This window comes from Leptosomus discolor, chromosome 21 (assembly GCF_034619465.1).
Source record: "Leptosomus discolor isolate bLepDis1 chromosome 21, bLepDis1.hap2, whole genome shotgun sequence".
In the NCBI taxonomy this organism is placed as follows: Eukaryota; Metazoa; Chordata; class Aves; order Leptosomiformes; family Leptosomidae; genus Leptosomus; species Leptosomus discolor.
Genome location: NC_141411.1, coordinates 3,974,457 through 3,993,380, shown reverse-complemented (window position 1 = coordinate 3,993,380; position 18,924 = coordinate 3,974,457). Strand labels below are relative to the sequence as shown.

At 54.5% G+C, this 18,924-nt stretch overlaps 1 protein-coding gene across 7 annotated transcripts in view; it reads left to right on the top strand.

Moving 5' to 3' along the window:
- Positions 1-10,316: 10,316 nt before the first annotated feature.
- FOXP4 (forkhead box P4) overlaps positions 10,317-18,924 on the top strand; it is a 38,388-nt gene continuing 29,780 nt past the window's right edge. For all 7 annotated transcript variants that reach the window (XM_086476620.1, XM_086476621.1, XM_086476618.1 and 4 more), the window contains exon 1: positions 10,317-10,517. In XM_086476620.1, coding sequence (XP_086332746.1) covers positions 10,317-10,517 — 201 coding nt within the window. The remainder of the gene's footprint in view (positions 10,518-18,924) is intronic.

The following is an 18,924-nucleotide window of genomic DNA, read 5'->3' as shown; positions in this document are numbered from 1 at the left end:
GCTCCGTGCCTCTCTGCTGAGCCTCGCTGTCTTCCCAAGCACCCAAAATGTTAAATGCACCTTCCCGATCCCCTCCGCGGGCGGTGGTGGGCTCGCGGCCGCCCATCGCCGTTCCCGGTGCAAGACCCTGGGACAGCCCAGCCTCCGCGCTGAGCGCGGCGCTTCCCGGCTTTTAACAAACTGCTCGTGTCGTTCCAGTCGCTGCTCTGAGCGGAGATGTCGGGGCTGTCAGGAGCCGCGTTCGTCTGCGGGGCTGGGGTTTGCTCTGTGCGGGCGCCGAGGCCGTCGCGGGGGTGCCGGGTGCCCAGGCAGACCAGGAGATGTTGAGTCCGTGCGAGATGGAGCCGAGCTGTGCAGAAATAAAAGGAGGAAGGTTGTTTGAAAGTGCCGAGACAGGCTCTGGCGGTGGCTGCGAGACAGACCCGGCCTCGGGTCATGCTTGCCTCTGATTTGGATGCAAAAAAAATGGAACTTCAGACCAGGAGTTTGAAAATGCCCAAGGATAGTTCTCCCCCCCACCGCCTTTTTTCTTCTCCCTCCTCGTGAGCAGCATAATTTCTGGGATGGAAACCAGGCCTCTTCCTGCATAGAAATGGGATTTGCAGTGGAAAGCATCAATGTGCAGCAGGGAGCGCATTAAGTAGAGCGTTTTCTGGATGAATTTTTGCACAAACATGACGGAGTCTGGGAAAACTTGCGGCATCTGAGTTCCTCCCTCCTGTTCAATAGGCACCGTGACCTTTTTTTCCTCCCCTCTGGATTATTTAAAGGCCAGAAGAGACTTTTTAGCAACCTCCAGTCTGCCTTCACGCAAACACAGCCGGAAAACTTCGCTCGGGGTCTGACAGGGGAGCGTGTGTCCCAGCGCCGGGTCTCTCACACCGATGGCCCTGCCATCGCTCCTCGTCCGATTTGTCCCTCACCTGCTCCAGGTCATTTTCTTCCTCCCCAGCTCTGCCCTCGCCCATTGCAGCCTCCTCTGAAGGGATGGGGTGGGGAGAATCACTGCAGCTTGATTTTTATTTTTATTTAAGAGCTTCCCCCGTGCACACACCCCCTTACTGGGAGCCTTCCTCCACCCCAGCGCCGCCTTTGCCGTTCCCAGGGCTGCCGGGTGCTGGTGCCATGGGGCAGCGGGCACCTTTCTCCTGGGCAAGTCGGGACGCTTCCCCGCAGCCCTCCTCTTCCTCGGCTCGTATGGGGCGATACCCTTCGTGGCTCTATCCGAGAGGAAGAGCCCTCCTCTTCCTCGCGTGCCCAAGGCTTCGGTAGGCAGGTGTCTCGATGGGGACACCCGCGGGCGTGGGACCCATGTGCAGGCTGTCTGCGTGCGAAAGGGATGGAGGTGACTTTGCGTGTGCGGGGCGTGTTGGTGTGCGCGAGGCGTGTTGCGTGTCGCCGGCGGGCTCGGGGCAGTGCCGCGGGAGGGATGCTGCCGCGGAAGGGCCGGGCGAGACCTTCACCACGGGTGCAAACCCCTGCTGCGAGCATCGCTCACGGGGTAAAAAATAACGGCATGAGCCGGGTGCTGGGCACGTGGGCAGAGGCTTAAACCCGAGCCAGGATTTACGGGGAGATGCCGGAGGAGCCTTTGCAAAATGCTGGTGCGGTGCCGGCCGTGTCCCGGCTGCCGGCGGGGAGGGACCCGGCTGCTGGCGCTGGGCTGGGGAGCGATGCCGGGGAGCCTCGCCGGGGCGCGGGTGCGATGGGCACAGGCTGGGTGGTGGCGTCTGCGTGTGCATGGGCGTGCACAAGCGTGTGTGTGTGCAGAAATGTCGGTCCCCGCCGCCGTGCTGGTCGCTGCAGTCGCTGCCTTTGGGTTCGGGCTGCGCTTTGGCTGCAAACGCATCCCAAGCCACACCAGCGTTGGGAGGTGCTTTTAATTGTTTTAACAGAATTTGGAGGAGCCGGGGGGGATGTGTGTTTGTGCCGAAAATCCCCCATATCATAACCCCGTCCCGCGTGGAAGTGCAGAGCGGCTCTTGACAGCGAGGTGCGCGTGGTGGGAAATCACTCGTTCTTCCTCCTGGTTGTTGGTTGTTTTTTTTTTTTTCTTGGGAGTTTGGAGTTGGTTTTTTTTTTTTTTTTGTTCCCTGTGAATTTTTTTTTCCCCACCTTATTCATTATCATTTTTCTTAATTAGATTGTGGTGGGGAATGGTCTCTATTCAAAAGAAAAACCTCTGAGATATGTTTTTACAAGTGCGTGTGCGTTTCGGGGCGGGGGGAGAGAGCAAAGATGCTTGAAAGAAATCATTTTTAAAATAATTTCTTCATAAAGCTCTTTAAAAAGAAAAACCCAAGTCCCCTTCCCCCACCACGGCCACCTCCCCTCGGCCCCCCCTAATTAAACGATTTGAATTTTCACGTTAACCGCTTGGTGCTTCCTCGGCGCCTCAGATGATTAGAAAGGGATATTCATTTATGCCTTTTAAACGCCGCCCCGATTAAAATCAGAGAGATTTTTTCCTTCATCAAAATCTAACATCCTTGAAAAATTAATTTGATGCCTCTTGTTATCAATTAATTGAATCTCGTTGGGAGAGAGGCTTGTACGGCGGGTGGTTGGAGCTGGCCCTTCTGTTCTTAGTTGCTTTCCCCCCTCTCTTCTCCCTTCTGCTGCTTCCAAACACTGTGACATTATAAAACTCTGCCTTTTTTTATATATATATTATTTTTACTCATCTCATAAAATAAATGAATAAAACTTGGTCTCTCTTCCCACCCTCCTCCCCCATTCCCTTGAGTTCGTCTTCTATGAAAGACCCTTTTTTTTTTTTCCTTCCTTTCTCTCATCCCTCTTTCCTATAACTTCCGAGGCAGGGGGAGAGAAAGAAAGTTGGGGCTTTAGCAATTTCTCGGCGTAGCAAAGCGGCCAGGGTCCGTCTTTCTTCCTTTCTTTAATGGGGGATATTGGATATTTCATTTGAATCTCCCTCTTTTCAATTAAAAGTGCACAGCTCCTTCTCTTAAAGCCGCTCTATTCTCCTCCTCTGTCTCGGCAGCCAGAGAAGCGATTTTGCTTTCTTTAATATTTCAACTCTTCCCCCGAGACAGACTGCCTGCGTTTTTTTTTTAATAGACTTTTTCTCCCTCTATTAAACTTTTCCAATCTTCGTCCCTTTATTTTTTTTCCTTCCCACCTCTTTAAACAAAAAAAAAAAAAAAAAGAAAAGAGAGAGGAAAAGTTATAAAATGTAAAGAACTGGGTCATTCAGGAAGTTATTTCAATAACTTAAAAATTAGGCGTTCGCTTCACTTTTGCTCTCCTTGGAGTGCATCTACCTGGTTACTTTTAGATTGAGACTCTTCCCTGGTGCCTCCATTATTCATGTCCTGTCGTGAATTTGGGGCTGGAGTTTTGGGGGGAGTTTGGCAATAATTCGAGTGAGTTCCAAGGGCGTCCCAGCTCGGGGCTGGGGAGGTGGCTTTGTTTTCTCCGCAGAACAGACCTGTGCTGGGCACTCGTCGATGCCTGCAGGGTGCTGGGTTGGGGGCTGTAGGTGGGGGCGTTTTCTCCTTGGGCTCCCCATGGCTGGTCGGGGGACGCATCCCCCTGGCCCCGTGCCCTGGGCGAGGGGTGGTTTGGTGCCAGGGCCACCGACGCGGGCATCCCCTGCCGCGCCACGCGCTGTCCCATCGCGGCGATGGGGTTTTGTGCCGAGCTGGATTTGGGGTCCTACAGGTGAGAGACGCCGTTGCTGGTTTCCAGCCCTTCCTAGCCTCGCTTGGGTGCCTCTTCTGCTCCCATGTGGGTTGCCGAGGACTTTTGGGGGTGCTCTGCGGGGGGCTGGGGACAGAGGGAGACCCTGCCCCCATGGATGGAGGGGGCTGCAGGGCTGCATCTTTGTGCTTCAGGGCGTTTTTCCTTTGAATTCCCATTCGGAACACATCGTGCAGAAGGAAAGCAAGGGTTTTGGGGGATGAGAAATTGGGGTCCGCTTTAACCTCGCGGATCCTGGACCTGCACCCCGACCCATGGCGATGCTCTGGCATGGCAGCGGTGAACCATGCTGGGTGCAGACCACCGGCGCCCACCGAGGGTGCTGCCCGGCGCGGGATCCCCCTGGGCCCACACGTGCGGCTCCGGAGCAGCGAGGCAGGAGCCCCCGTGCACCACGTCACTATTTAATTAGACGTCCCTGATTAACAAAACTTGGCGTTCGGCTTCCTCCTGCCCTCATCTTTCCTGGCTCCGAATCAATGGCTTTGATATGCTAATTAGGGAGTAATTTAATTTCAAAAGGCCGCAATTAACAAGGGTGTTGTGGACATGCTGTAGTTAAGCAGCGTAATCTAATTTGCATTAGTAACAAGCAGGGACTAATTAGAAGCTTAATTAGACACTTAGACGGCTCTTGTGTTTACTTTCTTAATGAGATGGAGTGGGGCTTTTTTTTTTTTTTAATCTTTTCAAGAGCGCAGCGAGGGAAGCGCAGGATGGAGCAGCAGCCCTGGCACCCGGCACGTGCCCGGCACCGGCCTCGGCAGCCGCCCGGCACTGGCCCAGCCCGCGTCCAGCCAGCCCTGCATCCACGATGGAAAAGGGATTTTATTTTCCTTGAAGCTTGGCACGGAACGGGAGACGTGCCACCAGCCGTCGGCATCTCCCGGGATGCCCCGTGTCCCTGTGTGGGCTGGCTCGCTGGCGTGGGCACCGGGTGGAGGATCTCCCGTGGGGTTGGCTACGGTCAGGGTGTCCTCGCTGCTGCGTGGGTGCGAGCTCCAGAGAGCGAAGGATGCTCCGAGGGAGATGTGTTTTGGAGACGTGGGCTCACCAGGACCCGAGCAGGAGTAGTGGCGTGTCTCGCCGACCGGCATGGCACAGTCCCAGGGGCTTCTGCTGGTGGTGGTGCTCACGCTTCTAGGTGCGCTCCCGGCTCTTCGAGTGAAGTGACCAACCTTTATCGGGGAGAAAAACCTCACTGTGGTTGTTCTTGCTTGATTTCTGCATAGCGGCAAATGCTCTCCGCTGCCCGACGGTCGCTGGTGCCTGTGAGCATGGCCGGGGCAGCGATGGCGTTGTGGCGGGCAGGCGAGGAGAGCCGCGGGGGTAAAGGTCTGCCCGACAGCGAGGGCGAGTGCCTGGAGGTTGGTTCTTCCCAAAGAACTTGCTGGGAGCGAGATGAAAGTGGGAGATGAAAGTGCCCAGAGGTGAGATCCCATTAAAGCGGTGCCCAGGCTTAGCCAGTCCTTGGTTCCTTAAATCTCTTCTAATTTACAGTAATGCTCTAGATTCGTTTCAGCTCCCCCAGACTTTTATTTTAATCCCCTTTCCACATTTCCATGTGTTTATGTGTTAATTAAAGGGTAAAAAGCCACTCTCCGAGCAATCCCGGCTGCTGCTTCTCTTCAAGCCAAAGCCTTTTAAGATTAGCGAGCCACTTCCTAAAGCCTCAGCGGTGCTGGATCCGGACGGGCAGGTTGCTCAACTTTCCATAGCTCGGAGCAGATCCGGTGCCTGGGATTGAGCCTCCCCCGAGTCCCCAGCCGTGCAGAGGAGCATCCCGCAGGAATTCCAACGGCTTTGGGGGGATTTGCTCGCTCCATGCTCCTCCATCATCTGCCGGTACCTGCAGGAGAGGCTGCCGATACGCCTGGCTCTTGTTGCCAGAGGGAGAGCCCTCGCCGTGCCGTAGGGCAGCCCCCTGCTCCCCTCTGGGTTCTGGCAAGGTTGGAGCTGGGAGGAAGGGTCTGGAAAACCGTTTGGGGGCTGGGATGTGGGGAGAAGGGTGGAAAAAGCCTCTGGAGCATCACGGTAGCGGGCTGCTCGTAAATGGCGTGGTGTCACCTGTGCTGTCCCTTGCAAAACGCGGTTTGGCACCGGGGACCTTCTCGGCTCACGGGGACATGGAGGAGAGCGTTTTCCCACTGCTGTTTCCCACTGTTCATCCTCATCCCTCCCGGGTTGTGGTTTTGAGCTGGGGGTGCTCTTTGGGTTTGCATCTGGGGAAACCGAAGCTGAGGGACATGCGCCGCCGGCGGCGTGGGGATGAGGACAAGGGCTTGGGGACAGGGACCCGCTGGCAGCGGGGAGGAGGCGCCTGTGATGCTGGGTCCGTACTTGGCCCTGGGTCTTGCCGGCAGCCTGCGAAGGGCAGCCCAAAGTTACGGAGCCCCTGAGGACCGTGGTATTGGGGATATTTAAAAATAGGAGAAGCGGCTAAAATAGGCGTTCAGGCAATTGCTGCTTAGGAGCTCGTGGTCTTGGCTGTACCTGTTTCTGCGGGTCCCGGGGGCTGAGAAGCGCTATTTAATTTTCGTGTCCGTGGAGCCGAATCAGGTGGAGAAGCAGCATCACTTCGGGTGGGTCTGCATGCCCCCAAATCCATCTTTTGGGGAGAAATCACTCTGTAAATGCTTCATCTCTTGCTCCTGAAGACCCCACGTTCTTTGGTGCGAATCTTTGCTTCGAGTCTGCCGGCTCACTCGCCTCCACGTCCGTCCTCCCCTTTCTGCTGGGGCTCCGTGGCGATGCCGGGCTCCGTGGCGATGCCGGGCTCCACGGCAGGGCGCACACGTGGCGCTCCCGCGGGACCCCGGGGAGCGTGGCACACGCGTGGCGGGCACACGTGCGCGTGGCGGGAGCCTTGTCCCGCAGCCCGGCCAGCTGATCTGCACCCTCCCCTCGCAGGGCCGCTCTGGGCATCCATCAGTCTGTTAATTGCGCTAATTAGAGAGTGTGGAGGTGTTAATTGGAAAACCCTGGTATTGTGCCTGTTTGGGGGGGGGATGTCAATAAAAATGAATTGATGACTTGGCATGGAGTGCGCACTTTACAGGTTAGCGGCAAGTCAGGGGATGTCAAGGCAATGTTACTGCTCAGATGAAGCAATTGTTAATTAAAAAGCAACGGTAATTAATACACTCTCATTGCCATATGGTACTGCTAAAGGCAGGGGGATTCTTTACTCCATTTGTAATTCTCTGTTTCCTTTTCTTTGTCCTGCGAAAGGTGCGTATTTAAGTAAAAGAGGAAAGAAAAAAAGGCAGAGTGCCTGTTCAGTGAAGTGATTTTGAGTCTGAAATGGTAATTAGCAATCCATTTGCTCAGCTTCTGTTGCTCGTTGCCATTAGAGGGGTCTCCTCCCCTCCCCTTTTAAGTAAAACCATCCTTTTCTACTTTATCTGGGTGTTGTATCTTCTGTGATGACTGTCTGGACAGAGGCCCTGCCTTTATGCCTGGGGGAAGGTCTGATCCTGATTAGACCCTCTGGATACCAACGTATGGAGAATCTCTAAAATACTGGATGTGTTTGAACTAAAATAGGTGAAAAGCGGGAGCTGGGATGCTGCAGAGCCCTCCCGTCCGTGTGCGGGGATGCACGTGTGCTTCGGCACTCGCGGCGGGTCAGGCAGCCGGGTTTTGCTCTTCCCAACGCAGCTTCAGTCGTCCCGGATCAGTCCTGGCTGGAAAAGCACTCGCTCCTCGTTTAAATCAACTTTATAACGTTGCAGACACTGGCTTCATTTTTTTTTTTCTTTAAGGTTTTGTAAAAGTTTTATATGAATGGAAATATTTTCATTATTATTACTACTTTCTTTTATTACTTCCCTTGCAGTGTTGGGAACCCAGACACACCAGCATCCCAGTAGGGTTTGCGAACGGGAAGTCGAGTTTTACTAGACTTGGAGAGGGAACCCAACTGGCCTGGCGTCCCGGGAATCACCCGGCTGGACCCCAGCACCGGTTCATCTGCTCCAGCATCCCGCCCCTGGCAGGGGCCGGGGACGACAGAGCAAGCCCATGGTTACATCTCTTCCACCAGAAGAGATTTCCTCCTAATTCCCAATAGTTAAGCTTCAATTTATGCCCCGAAGCCAGGAAAGTTTTATATCCTTTCCAAAAACTTTTTTTTTTTCTTTTTTTAATACTTCCTGTTGTAACTCTGGATATTCTTGTTCTCCGTATGAAAGTCAAATCCCGTTTTGAATCCCGCCGAGTTTCTGGCCGCGGTGATGCCTTGTGACTGCCGGACACGGGCAGAGCCCGGCTTTCCCCATGGGGCCGCTCACCTGGTCGAAACACGGAGCAGGAGGCGGATTTCAGAAGGAAAATGAGAAAAGGAACAGCAATAACTTAATATTTCTGCAGGCTCTTGTTTGACATTGGGGGTGGGGAAGGAGCAAATGTAGTTTTTGAGGGCAAAAGGTGTTTTCTTCCAGCTTTCTTGCTTCCTGACATAGGCGAGCATCCCATCCTTTCCCAATCCTTTCTTGGGAAGCTGCTCCGACTGTGCCGCGCTCTCGCCCCGGCACCCCGGCTCCTGCACGTCAAACAAACCCGAAGCCCAGTAATCCCGTTAACCTTGAACTCTCCCGCAGCCACCAGTGCGTTACCCTGCGCGGGTTTGGTAGCACCAGGATGGCGGGAAGGAGCCGGCAGCTCCACATGGGAATTAATGTCAGTCATATACCCTGCGGAAATGACTTTTGAAATGCATATAATCTCAAACATGCAAATGAGAAGCTTGCTTCACCCTGTTTAATATGAATGATCAGCTTCTGAATAGCTATTATTACACGCCACATTTCAGCAATTATGTTGTTCGTGGTTTGTCTTTCTGTCTTTTGGGGCAGGGCGGGGGAAGACGGGGGGAAAAAAGAGAAGAAAATGGGAGAAACAGTATTTCTTCTCCCCATCCCTCTTTCTTTATTCCCCTCCTGTTTCAAACTCGCCAACTGGCTGCGAGCAGCGGTGGGTGAACGTCGATCCTGCTCCGGCACACGCCGGTGGGGAAGGAGCTGGATTGAATGAGATAAAACCGTGTCCTCTGCTTTTCCACCGAGCAAAGTGTGTGCTGGGGAGGAGGGAGAGACCCTCGGCTCCAGTGGGGCTTCCCGTGCCCCCGATGGCTCTGTGCGTGTGTCAGGGCTGGAGGCGGCCCCGGGGGTCTCGGCGGTCGCTGGCTGGAGCGGCAGGGTTTGGCACTGGATGCGGTGGTTGTGTTTCCTCTAGTGCCAGCCCAGATCCGGGAGTTTCTCCCAGAAATGGGGACCCTCGGGTTCCTGGCTAACAACCTGCCCGCTAATCAGACCCAATTGAGCAAAGACTCTTCATCTCACTGCTTTGAAGCCAAGCCCAAGTCCCTCCCCTAGCTCATCTGCCTTAATTTAAACAGCGATTAAGATCGGGCCAGGGGGGTAAGGGATGCGCTTAGCACCCAGCTCTCGTGCAGCCGGCTGTGCCTTGGGGTGCAGCTTTTCCAGCCTGCAGCTCTCCTGGTGCTCAGTGGTTTCCTGGTGCGGGGGCTCAGGAGCTTGCATTGGCCAAACGGAGCTCCGGACGGCTGTCCTGAGGTCACCGGCATCCCGCTGCTCTGCTCCCAGGGATTGCTGCAGCACCCACGGGAGCCCTGGGAAGGAGCTGCCGGCTTTGGGCGGTTCTGCCCTCATGCCCCGGGTGTAACGGGGTGACGGGCAGGGAGAGTTTACAGGGATAAAATTCCATCCGTGGAGGCAAAGCGTCGCGCTGGTGCCTTGCGAGAGGGAAGCCTGGAATTGCCTGAAATGAAGTGCAGGAGCAGCAAAACGCGTCTGTCGGGCTCGTGCGGGGCTGAAAATGCAGCGGGTGTTGTGGCGTTGAGGGGTGAAGCCCCCGACTTGGTCCTTCGAGGACATCCAAGGGGTGCAGCGAGAGGAGGGGGTGCACGGAGGCGTCTGGGAGAAAGGGAGGATTTTCCGGCTGACGTTTTCTGGAGAGCTCTCATTTTGCCGTGTCGCAGCTCTGTGGTACCTTTGGGCTTCCTCGACCTGGTGGCAAACTTTCTGCCAGGTGGTTTTTCCTGCTGGGAAGTGCTGGTTTGCTGGGAGCAGAAGTGCTTTGTGGAAACGTGTCAACTTTGTGGAGCTTTTCAGGGTGAAATATGTGGCTCAGGCTCCACATACTTGGTGTGCAGCCCCTCTGAAACTTCAGCTTTGCTTTCTCCAGCGTCTCAAAGTGAAATATTTTGGGATTCTGTGAAAAATGCCTGGATTCCTGGGGTTTTATGTCTTGCTTCAAGCTGGGAGAAAGCTGAAAACGTGGTGTTTTCCTAAGGGATGGGTTGCACTTGCTTTGCCCCAGTGCCGTACAGGGCTGGCAGCGTGTTGATGGCAGCTCACGCTGCTGCATGTTTATTTTTTGGAGTAAACTGAACCCAGCTAAAACTGGCCAGGGTTTGACATCCCATCCCTGCATCTCCCTGCCAGACCTTGCAGGGATCGGAGACAGGGCAGGGCGTGGATGGGGCACGGGGCAGGCAGAGGTGAGAATGCCAACCAGGGATTTCAGACTCTCTCCTCCTCCTCCTCCTCCTTAGGTCCTGCTAGCAAGTCATGATGGTTGAATCTGCCTCGGAGACGATACGTTCCGCTCCCTCCAGCCAAAACGGGGTCAGCAGCCTCAGCAACCAGCCCGATGGCGGCGGGGGCGGCGCAGGCGGCGGCGGAGGGGGCGGAGGGCGTGAAGGAGCCACGAGTGGGGAGACCAACGGCGAGATGAGCCCCGTGGAGCTCCTGCACTTCCAGCAGCAGCAGGTAGGAGGGACGCCCCGCTTCCTTCTCTTACCTGCCTTGCACCAGCCGACATGGAACTGAGTCCTTCGAGGATTTGGGTTGGGGGCAACACCTGATTTTTTTACCCTGCTCCTCGTCCCCGGGGCTGGCCCAGGAGATGGGTTGCACCAGACTTGGTCATCCCTGTTGAAGCTGAGGTGCAGGTGCTGCGCAAAAAAGCAGGTGCCCGTCCTTGGGGGTGCGCATCCCTCGGGAGATGGAGCCCATCCGTCCGTGCAGCCCCATGGCTGTGTTTTGGGGGGAGGTCCTGCCTGCGCTGGTGGGGTCTGCCTGCTCTGTCCCCCATCAGTGCGAGGCAAGTGGCGCAGGAAAAAGGTGGTGAGGGCAGAGTAGAGGCCTGTTGGCTGTAAAATAAGGAGCAGAGTTTTCTCTGAGGCCGTATTTGGTGGTCCAGGTGGGTGACCAGAGGTGGTCGCCCATTCTCTGGGGCTCTTGGGGCCTTCAGCTGAAGAAGGAACCTCGCGCACGTGGCTGGAAACGCGTGTGACCGCGACATGTGCGTGCAACAGCTCTGTCCTTGAGCACACGTGTGTGCACCTCGGGGAGCCCATGTGCGTGGCACACGTCTCCCCCTGCGCTGTGCACGCCTGGGCGGCTGTGGGGAGGGGGGGGATATGTGTGCGTGCCTGCAGGTTACCTTTCAAAACAAACTTTGGCAAAAACATAAATTTTCCTCCTCGGATACTAAATAAGGCAATGATCCCTGCCTCGTATGGAGATCGCCTCCCTGAGCCATAAATTCCAGCGTGAAAGCTGTAAAAAATTGCTGTGTCTGATACTTTAGTAGTGAGTGCTGTAAATCCATTACCTGAATAACAGCCGTTTCTCACGCAGTTAAGCCCCTGTTCCCCTGATCTGAAGGGTAATCATGCGTGTAATGCTGCTGCGAGTCACCCCTGCCGAAGGAGCCGCCGCTCGCTCCCCTCCCCGCGCCGAGGGCGGCCCCGAATTTCACCGAGCGGCAGCCGGAGCCAGAGGGGAATAGGAGATGCTTGTTCCTGCACGGCCGAAACGGTGTAAATCGGAGGGTGGGCAGCGTGGTTGTGAAACGGTGTTCTCTGCTCCGGAAAATAAGGAAGAAAAGGGGCTTTTGCAATGTGGAGCGCTGCTGCTGTTGGCTCATCCCCGTGGATGCTGCTCCCTGAGCTCACCCAGTGAATCCTGCCCAAAGCTGGACCGATGTTTAATTTCATTCTTTTGCATTTTTCCTTTTGGGTTCCCGGTGTAGTTACCCTGGGAAACTCGCCGGCATGTGGAATTATTAAGGCAGAGGGTTTGGTAAACTTCCAAAAACAAATGACATCTGCAATGGCAGTATCTTGAGGGGACAAAAAGAAACCATCCCGAGGACTATCAATCTTCATGCTTCAGGGAACAGGCTGAGCACCAGCTGGGGTCAGGAATAAATGTCCCCATATATAGAGTTTTGCACAATTAGGTGCTTTATGAAGGCTTTACACCATCCTCGGGAGCATCCAGCATTCGCCCCTTGTCACAGGCAGGCTCTCGGACCACTGGGCTATTGCCATCTGACAGCTCCTCCGTCCTGGCTCGGCCACAGCTCCTGAAATGTTGGCACTCAGTCCTTACTCTTACTTAACTGTATGAAATCCCCAAGAAATGTTAGAAAGCCTGGGGATGTGGAAACCCACCACTTAACCACCCATCGTGGGCTTGAAGGGCCGCCGGTGGCTTAAAACTCCGTATCCATGGGAGTTTGCTTGGGGGATGCAGCTCCCCGGGGGCACACACTCTGCCCTTGGTTTTGGCTGCTTTTGGTGCAAACCCTTTTGGCAAAACGAGCTGGTTTTGACCTTCTTTGGTGCCCGAGGTCTCTCTGCTTTCACGCTTTTGAAAGGGTGAACCTAGGCGACCCTGGGGCTTGTTTGCAGGGACTGCTCAGGTTAAAACTCCTCTCTGAGCCTGGAGGAGAGTGCCCTGGGTGGGAGCTTGAGGCAAGGGGTGTGTATCATAGGGTGCTCAGGGCTCTCCTGAGGCTGTTTTGTGGCCTCTGGGGAGTCCCTGGAGCAAGAGGACGTGGGTGTCTGGCTGCACCAGCCCGGCTTTGCCAAGACAGGGGCTGGCAGCCGCGGCGTCGGCTTCGCTCCACCGCTTTCTGTCACCATCCTCAATGCGCCTGGTCCGTCTGTCCACCCCGATCCGTGCGACTTCAGAGCACCCCGTGGTCCGGAGAGTCTGGAGGGGAGAGCAGGAGATGGGGTGGGGAAAGGGCATCCCCCTCCCCGACAGTGCTGGAGCATCTCCCTCCCCTCCCTCCCTCCCTCTCCCCCCGGCCCAGGGGATGGCGTTCAGGTTAAATCCCTGGATTTCAATGGCGGGATTCGGCTGAAAAGCTTGAATAGCGGTGCGCCCGCATTGTGCCGGGGTTGGCGGAGGGGAGAGGTCGGCCGGGGGCATGGGAGGGCTGCCCGCCGGCCGGGGTCTCCCACCGCCGTTGCTGTGGGAACGTGGTGAGACCTCCAGCGCGCTGACATCCTCTAACCGGGCTCCAAAGGGCCCCGCCGCCTTTGCGCATTAATGAGTTTTTAATGTGGGGGCCAGCCCCTCGCCCCCCTGCCATGCCAGCCCCCCCCCCCCCCCCACCTCCCCTGGTAATCCTCGGTGGAGGAAGGCTGGGCAGGAAACGGGGGCAGCGGGGTGATGGGGGTGTCGCATCCCTGCGTTGGGAGAAGGATGAGGGATGCTCCGGCTTGGGTGTCAAGGTGCAGGGCTGCACCCCACGGGAGGGGCGAGGGGGGCAGGGGGGACCCACGGGTGGGCATCGCCCAGGGCCACACGGGCGCTGCTCTCCGGTGATTTGGGTCTTTCCAGGGTTTCCTTGAGTTCCTGCAAAAAAAAAAAAAAAAAAAAATATCCCAGGTCTCCAAGTCGTATCCCAGAGCCAGGGTTTAAAGCCAGGGGGTGCGGAGAGGCTGGGTCTTGGGGGTTGTTGCAGCTTTGGGGTGGTGGGGTGAAAGCGTGGAGGTGCTCGGAGCGGGGATGTGCTGGGGGAATCGTGGGGAAAGTCCCTGAGCCTGGTGGCCACACGGTAGCTCCTTCCAACTTGCAGTCCCATGGCAAAGGAGCCATCTGGAAAATCCAGCCGCTCTAGCGTTGTTCAGTATATTTTTATTATGCAAAAAAAAAAAGAAATAATATTGCAGTTTATTGCAGACACATGTCAAAGAAATGTTGAGTTATTAAACAACAATAAGACTTTTTTAAAAAAAGAAGCAAACTGGACTTTTTTGGTAGTTCCAGAAGGGTGTGGATGGGGGAGGAGAGGCACTTCTCTGCCATAGGAAAGATACCGTTCCATAAAACATGTGATCACATCTCGAATATATTGTGTAATCTGCTATTATTAGGGTATTTAAGATAAAAATGAGACCGGAGCACTTAAGTGAAACTCATCTCTCTATTAGGTTCCTTGATTTATATTTCATATTTTACTGAGTACAAATGCAGGGGGGTCTTTTTTTTTTTTTTTTTTTTTTTCCTTTTCTTTTTTCCTTTTTTTTTTTTTTTGTCTTGGGGTGGGATTGTCGGGAGCTTGTTCCTTGTGTTCTTCATTAGTGGAAATGGGTTTAACCCCTCGCCTGCGAGGATTGAAGAGTCAAGAGTGGAGGAATAAAGTCCAGAAGCATTAGTGTGTGCAGCGCAAGGCAGAACAGCTGGGGCCGAGAGAGGCACAGAGCCAGTTGTAAAAAGGACGGATTTGGGGTTTTTCTTTTTGTCCCCCTGTGAAGAATTGTGTCATTTTTGTTAATTTTGATCTCTTTGAACCATTTGGTTCTGGTTAAGCCAGACCGGGGCTGGGCTGGGTGGAAGTGCTTCTCAATATGGCATCATTTACCGTTAATATCCATCTAAAAATATCCGTGTGTGTGTTGTTTTAATAGCTCTAATTCTGGAATGTGACGATGTCATTTTTATGAGGTTAGTGTAAAAAATCTTCTTTTTTTTGACATTTTTTCATCCCTTCCCAACCTCTTTCTGCCCTCCAAAAGGAACAGAGGGAAAAGGGAAAATACAGACTCTCTTTATAGATCCTCTTTCTGCCCCCTTCCTTGCAGAATTCTTGGTTTAATGTAATTTTTAGGGTGGCTTTTCACTCCTTGGAGGTTAAAACCCCATGCAAAGCTTTGATCCCATCCAGGTGGAAAATCCCTCAGCTATTTTTGGGCGGCGGTTCCCGTTGCGGGCCGGGTGAACCCGTTCCCCCCAGCGCGGCAGGCAGCCGACACGCTGCTTTTGGCTCCGGCAGCTGAAGCATCCGGGCACCACTGAGCGTGATTGAAAACTACACCCTCACAAAAAGAAATACCTGGTAGAGTAAGGTAGTTTAAAAACATCCTGGGTGAGATTTTCCATTGTGCTGTTTGATTTTTTGGGAGTCTGGGGCTTGTGCCTTTAGAAAGACCCATGGTTATCTCAGTCCTCCCCAAACTTTTTTGGACCTCTTGACCTGTTTCTTTCCAATTTGACCAGGCAGTGGCAGAGGCTCAGCTCAGGCAGGTTTTGGGGAGAAAAAGGCAGCCAGGCTGGGATGAGGGGTTAATGTAAGGGCTGAAGTGTGAGTCAGCCGCTCTAAATGGGATAGGAGCCACTGTCAGCTCTCCCCAGGCTCTTCCGTCGCTGGGGCCAGATGAGACCTGGTGTTCCCCGTGGGAGAATGGGAAGTTTCTGGTGTTTGCCGGGGGGAAGGCAGCCAAAAGCTGGCCCTCCTGCCGTCCTGGGACACCTCCATCACGTACGGAGGTGGAGGTGTGGAGTCCCACCAAACAGAGTGTGAGCCTTTGGGGTTAGAATTAATTATAATTCCCTGGGTGGAAGCCGGGATAACGGGCTGTTTCCCCACTGGAGGATGAGATGCTTTTGCCTGAAGTCAGCGGGAGAATGCAGCCTGCGTTTTATCCAGCGAACTGGAAGGATTTGTTGTCCCCGGGGAGAGGCGAGCATCCCCATGGGCTGGGTACCCCAAGAGCCCCCTTCTGTGGGAGCAGCTCAGGTCCTGGCAGCGTGTGCGCTGTCTGGACGGAGCCTTCGCCTCCCCTGAGATTAATCCCAGGCATGGTTTATTTATTGACCCCCTCCCCATCCCAACACCCACCTTCCAGCATCTCTCATGTCTCCCTGCAAAAACCTGGTGTGTTACATGCCCCCGGCGCAGCCTGGGGTAGTTGTGGGCCACCCCCAGCAAAGCCCGGATCACCATCCTCTTCCTCAGCTCTGTGGCTGCTGCTGCTCTTGGGGAGGGCAAAGCCAAACAGCGTCAGCTCTCGATGTAAGTGTCTGAAACATTACAAACTTTTTTTTATGGGATAATTTGCTGATCAAAGGGAGGCATCCAGGAGCATGATGAATTTGACACAACCCATTCGTTCCTAATTACGGGTAGCATGCTAATGACTCTTGAATAACACCATGCAGCAGGATACAATTTAAAAAAAAAATTTAAAAATCATTTTTTCTTCAGTTCACAGAACCAGGAGGTGAAAGCCCATCCACTCCTCTGGGGGAGACTTTCTTCCTTCAGCTTTCACGTCTCCTCAGCCCTAAGGAATGGTTCTGGGCGGCACCTTCCTTGCTCAGCCCCACGGAAAGGCTTTATCCCCCCAGCACCTGGGCTGGTGCTCCTGCCCCGTGGAGTGGGGGTGACAAATGCAGATAGTGGGGGGCTCTGCATCCCGAAATACAATTCTCAGGGCTCCACCTGCCTTGTGCAGCCGTGCAACAGGTTTGCAGACCTGGGCGCTGCCAGCCGGAGCATCCTTCGTTTGCAAGCTGAGCTGAACTTTGGCTTAAGTGGAAACCGCTGCCGGGTGGTGGGGAGGGAGGGAGGGGGCAGCTCCGGGGCGCTGGTGGAGAGGCCCCTGTGTGCAATTGTAAGGCCATGTCATTTTTTTTTTTTTTTTTTTTTTTCCTGTAAATCTTGTAATTTCGTGCTTCAGAGCACAACAAAGTGAGAGAGCCAGCGGGGAGTGAATTAAATTCCCCCCTGAGAGGCGGCGCGGGGTGGGCGGCCAGCGGCGGGGCTGAGCCAGCAGGGCACTGGGGACTCGGTGGCACCCGCGGGCCGGCCAGTATTTGGGTTTAGAAAGAGAGATTCTGGGAGAAGTCCTGCCTAGCGCTTTGCCTGGGCGCTGGCATTATGTCTCTTCTGTTTTTCCCCTCTTTGCTGTCTTTTCCATACCAGCTGCAGAGGTTTTTTTGGGCCGGGGCAGGGACCTGCCTCGCCAGATCAGCTCTGCGAGATGGTCCTTACAAACACCGGAGGAATTTGACACAGAGGAACCAAATCCATGCAAACCTCTGTCAAATGGACACGTGGAAAAATAGATAAAGCTCAGGCAGCGGGTGTGCAGATGCGGGGTGTAGCCAGCGGTCTGGCACCCATCCTTGGGTGGGCGCCTCGGACCTGCTGGCTCTGCTGCACGCTGGTGCTGAGCAGCTGTCGATTGAATTCCTCCACCCTTGGCTTTTAACTGGAATTACTGTTTTCATTTCAAAAAGTAATTAAAATATCAGACCTTGAGCTGTCATAACTGTCACATGGTTTTTGTGTTCGCATTACCGATGCACATCTATTACTGTTAATAACAGGGAAATAACGCGCCCGCAGAGAAGCGTGCCTTGCGCTGGCGCTGCGTCGGCGCTGGGACTTGGACCACGGGTTCACACCAGCAGTGGTTCCCAGCAGCAGATTGCCACGTTTGTCCACAAGGATTTTGTTTTTTAATCGTTTGGCTAGAGTGAGTTTGCAAGTTAGTGGTCCTGCAGTTTTTGAGCATCACCAGCCGCTGGTTGGGGGTGCTCGGGCATGGGGCAGCACTGGGCATTCTGGGCTTTGGCCGCTCCTGGGTGCACCCTGGGGTGCAGCCCTGGAGATTCATCATAGGAGCGTTAACGTTAGGATCCTGTCAGCTTTTGAATCCCCTGGGCTTCTGACTTTCTTTAGGCCGTTTGGTTCACACACGTGGTGACAAACAGGGCAGAGCAGAGTGTGCCCCACGCTGCGTCTGGGGCGCAGCTGTTGGGTTTGGGTCCCTCGCTAGGAAATGATAATGCTCTTTTAATAAAATCAGTGAGGCTGCGTCTGCTAAACCCTCTGCTCAAAGCCTCCAGATTCAGCAGCAACTTTAAAATGATCTCTCATTTTGCAAGTGGACTTCTAATGCCTGTCCACATGCAAGGGGTGGGTCAGATGGATTTATCCACCAAAAAAAACCCCGTGGCACGGCTCGGACGCCCTTTGCCTTAGATCTGTTGCGTACGCTCTTCCCAAGCAGCCCCCTGCAGAGAGGAGCATGAAATGGGACCTAAAACTCAGGTAACGAGTCTTCACGGATGCTCTGTGTAAGGAGGTGCTCTGTTTCAGGGTGTTCCTTGGCTCACAGAAGTTAAATGAAGGGGCGAGCGGAGCAGAGCTGCGTGCTGAGGTGCATCCGCGCCACGGGCAGCGCCGCTCCGGTTTGTGAGCGGATTTGGCAGGGCGGGATGGAGAGGCGGCACACGCGGGCTGGGGGCTTTCTTCTTTATAGCTGGAAATGCAGAGAATTAACAAGCAGCCCTTTCTCGGGGCGTTCGGCCGCCTCCTGGAAGCCGGGGCGGTGATTTACGGCCGGGGTGATGACAGCCAGGGGAACCCACGTGCTGCTGGCGGCACTGCCGAGCCGGGCTCTGACCCTGCACCAAGCCCTAATGCAAACCTGTCCTGCAGGCAGGGCTACAATGGCTTGGTTGTTCAGAAATGTACCCAAAAAAAAAAAAAAAAAAAGGAAATTTCTTTAAAAGCAAAAAACAAGGAGTGTATGAGGGAGCGGGCCCGGGAGCAGCAGCTGGGTACCGCAGGGTTGTTTTCGGTAGGGCTTTATTCCCTCTCCGGGCTCTCAGCTCCTGAATGAAGCTCCTTTTCTCGGCTTGCACGCTCACTGGTGCTCGCCCTTGGCCATGCTCGCCTGTGACCGGCCGGCTCTATCTCCCGGGTTGCCCTTGCTCCTCTCTCCTCCTTGTCTCTTTGCAGGATTTTCCTTCATAGCACCTACTTTCTCCAGCTGCTGACACTGCTGTGCACCGCTCACTCATGATTCCTTGTGCCTACATGTGTTTCCGCAAATGTTTTTTTTATCAATTTATGTTGGTTTCTCCCTCTTTTGTGTGTTGTGCGACTTCCCAGTGAGACACCTTCATCCCTGCAAACAAGTTAAGGAAACTCATAACTCTTTGTAGGCAAACACCCGTAAAAATAAGCAGGTTTCATCTTGGTCTCTTCTGCGGGTGGCTAAACTCCTCCTGCATCACCATGAACTCTGTGTGGGCACATTCATGGATTATTAATTCAGGGTCTAATCCTGCACTTGGCCTG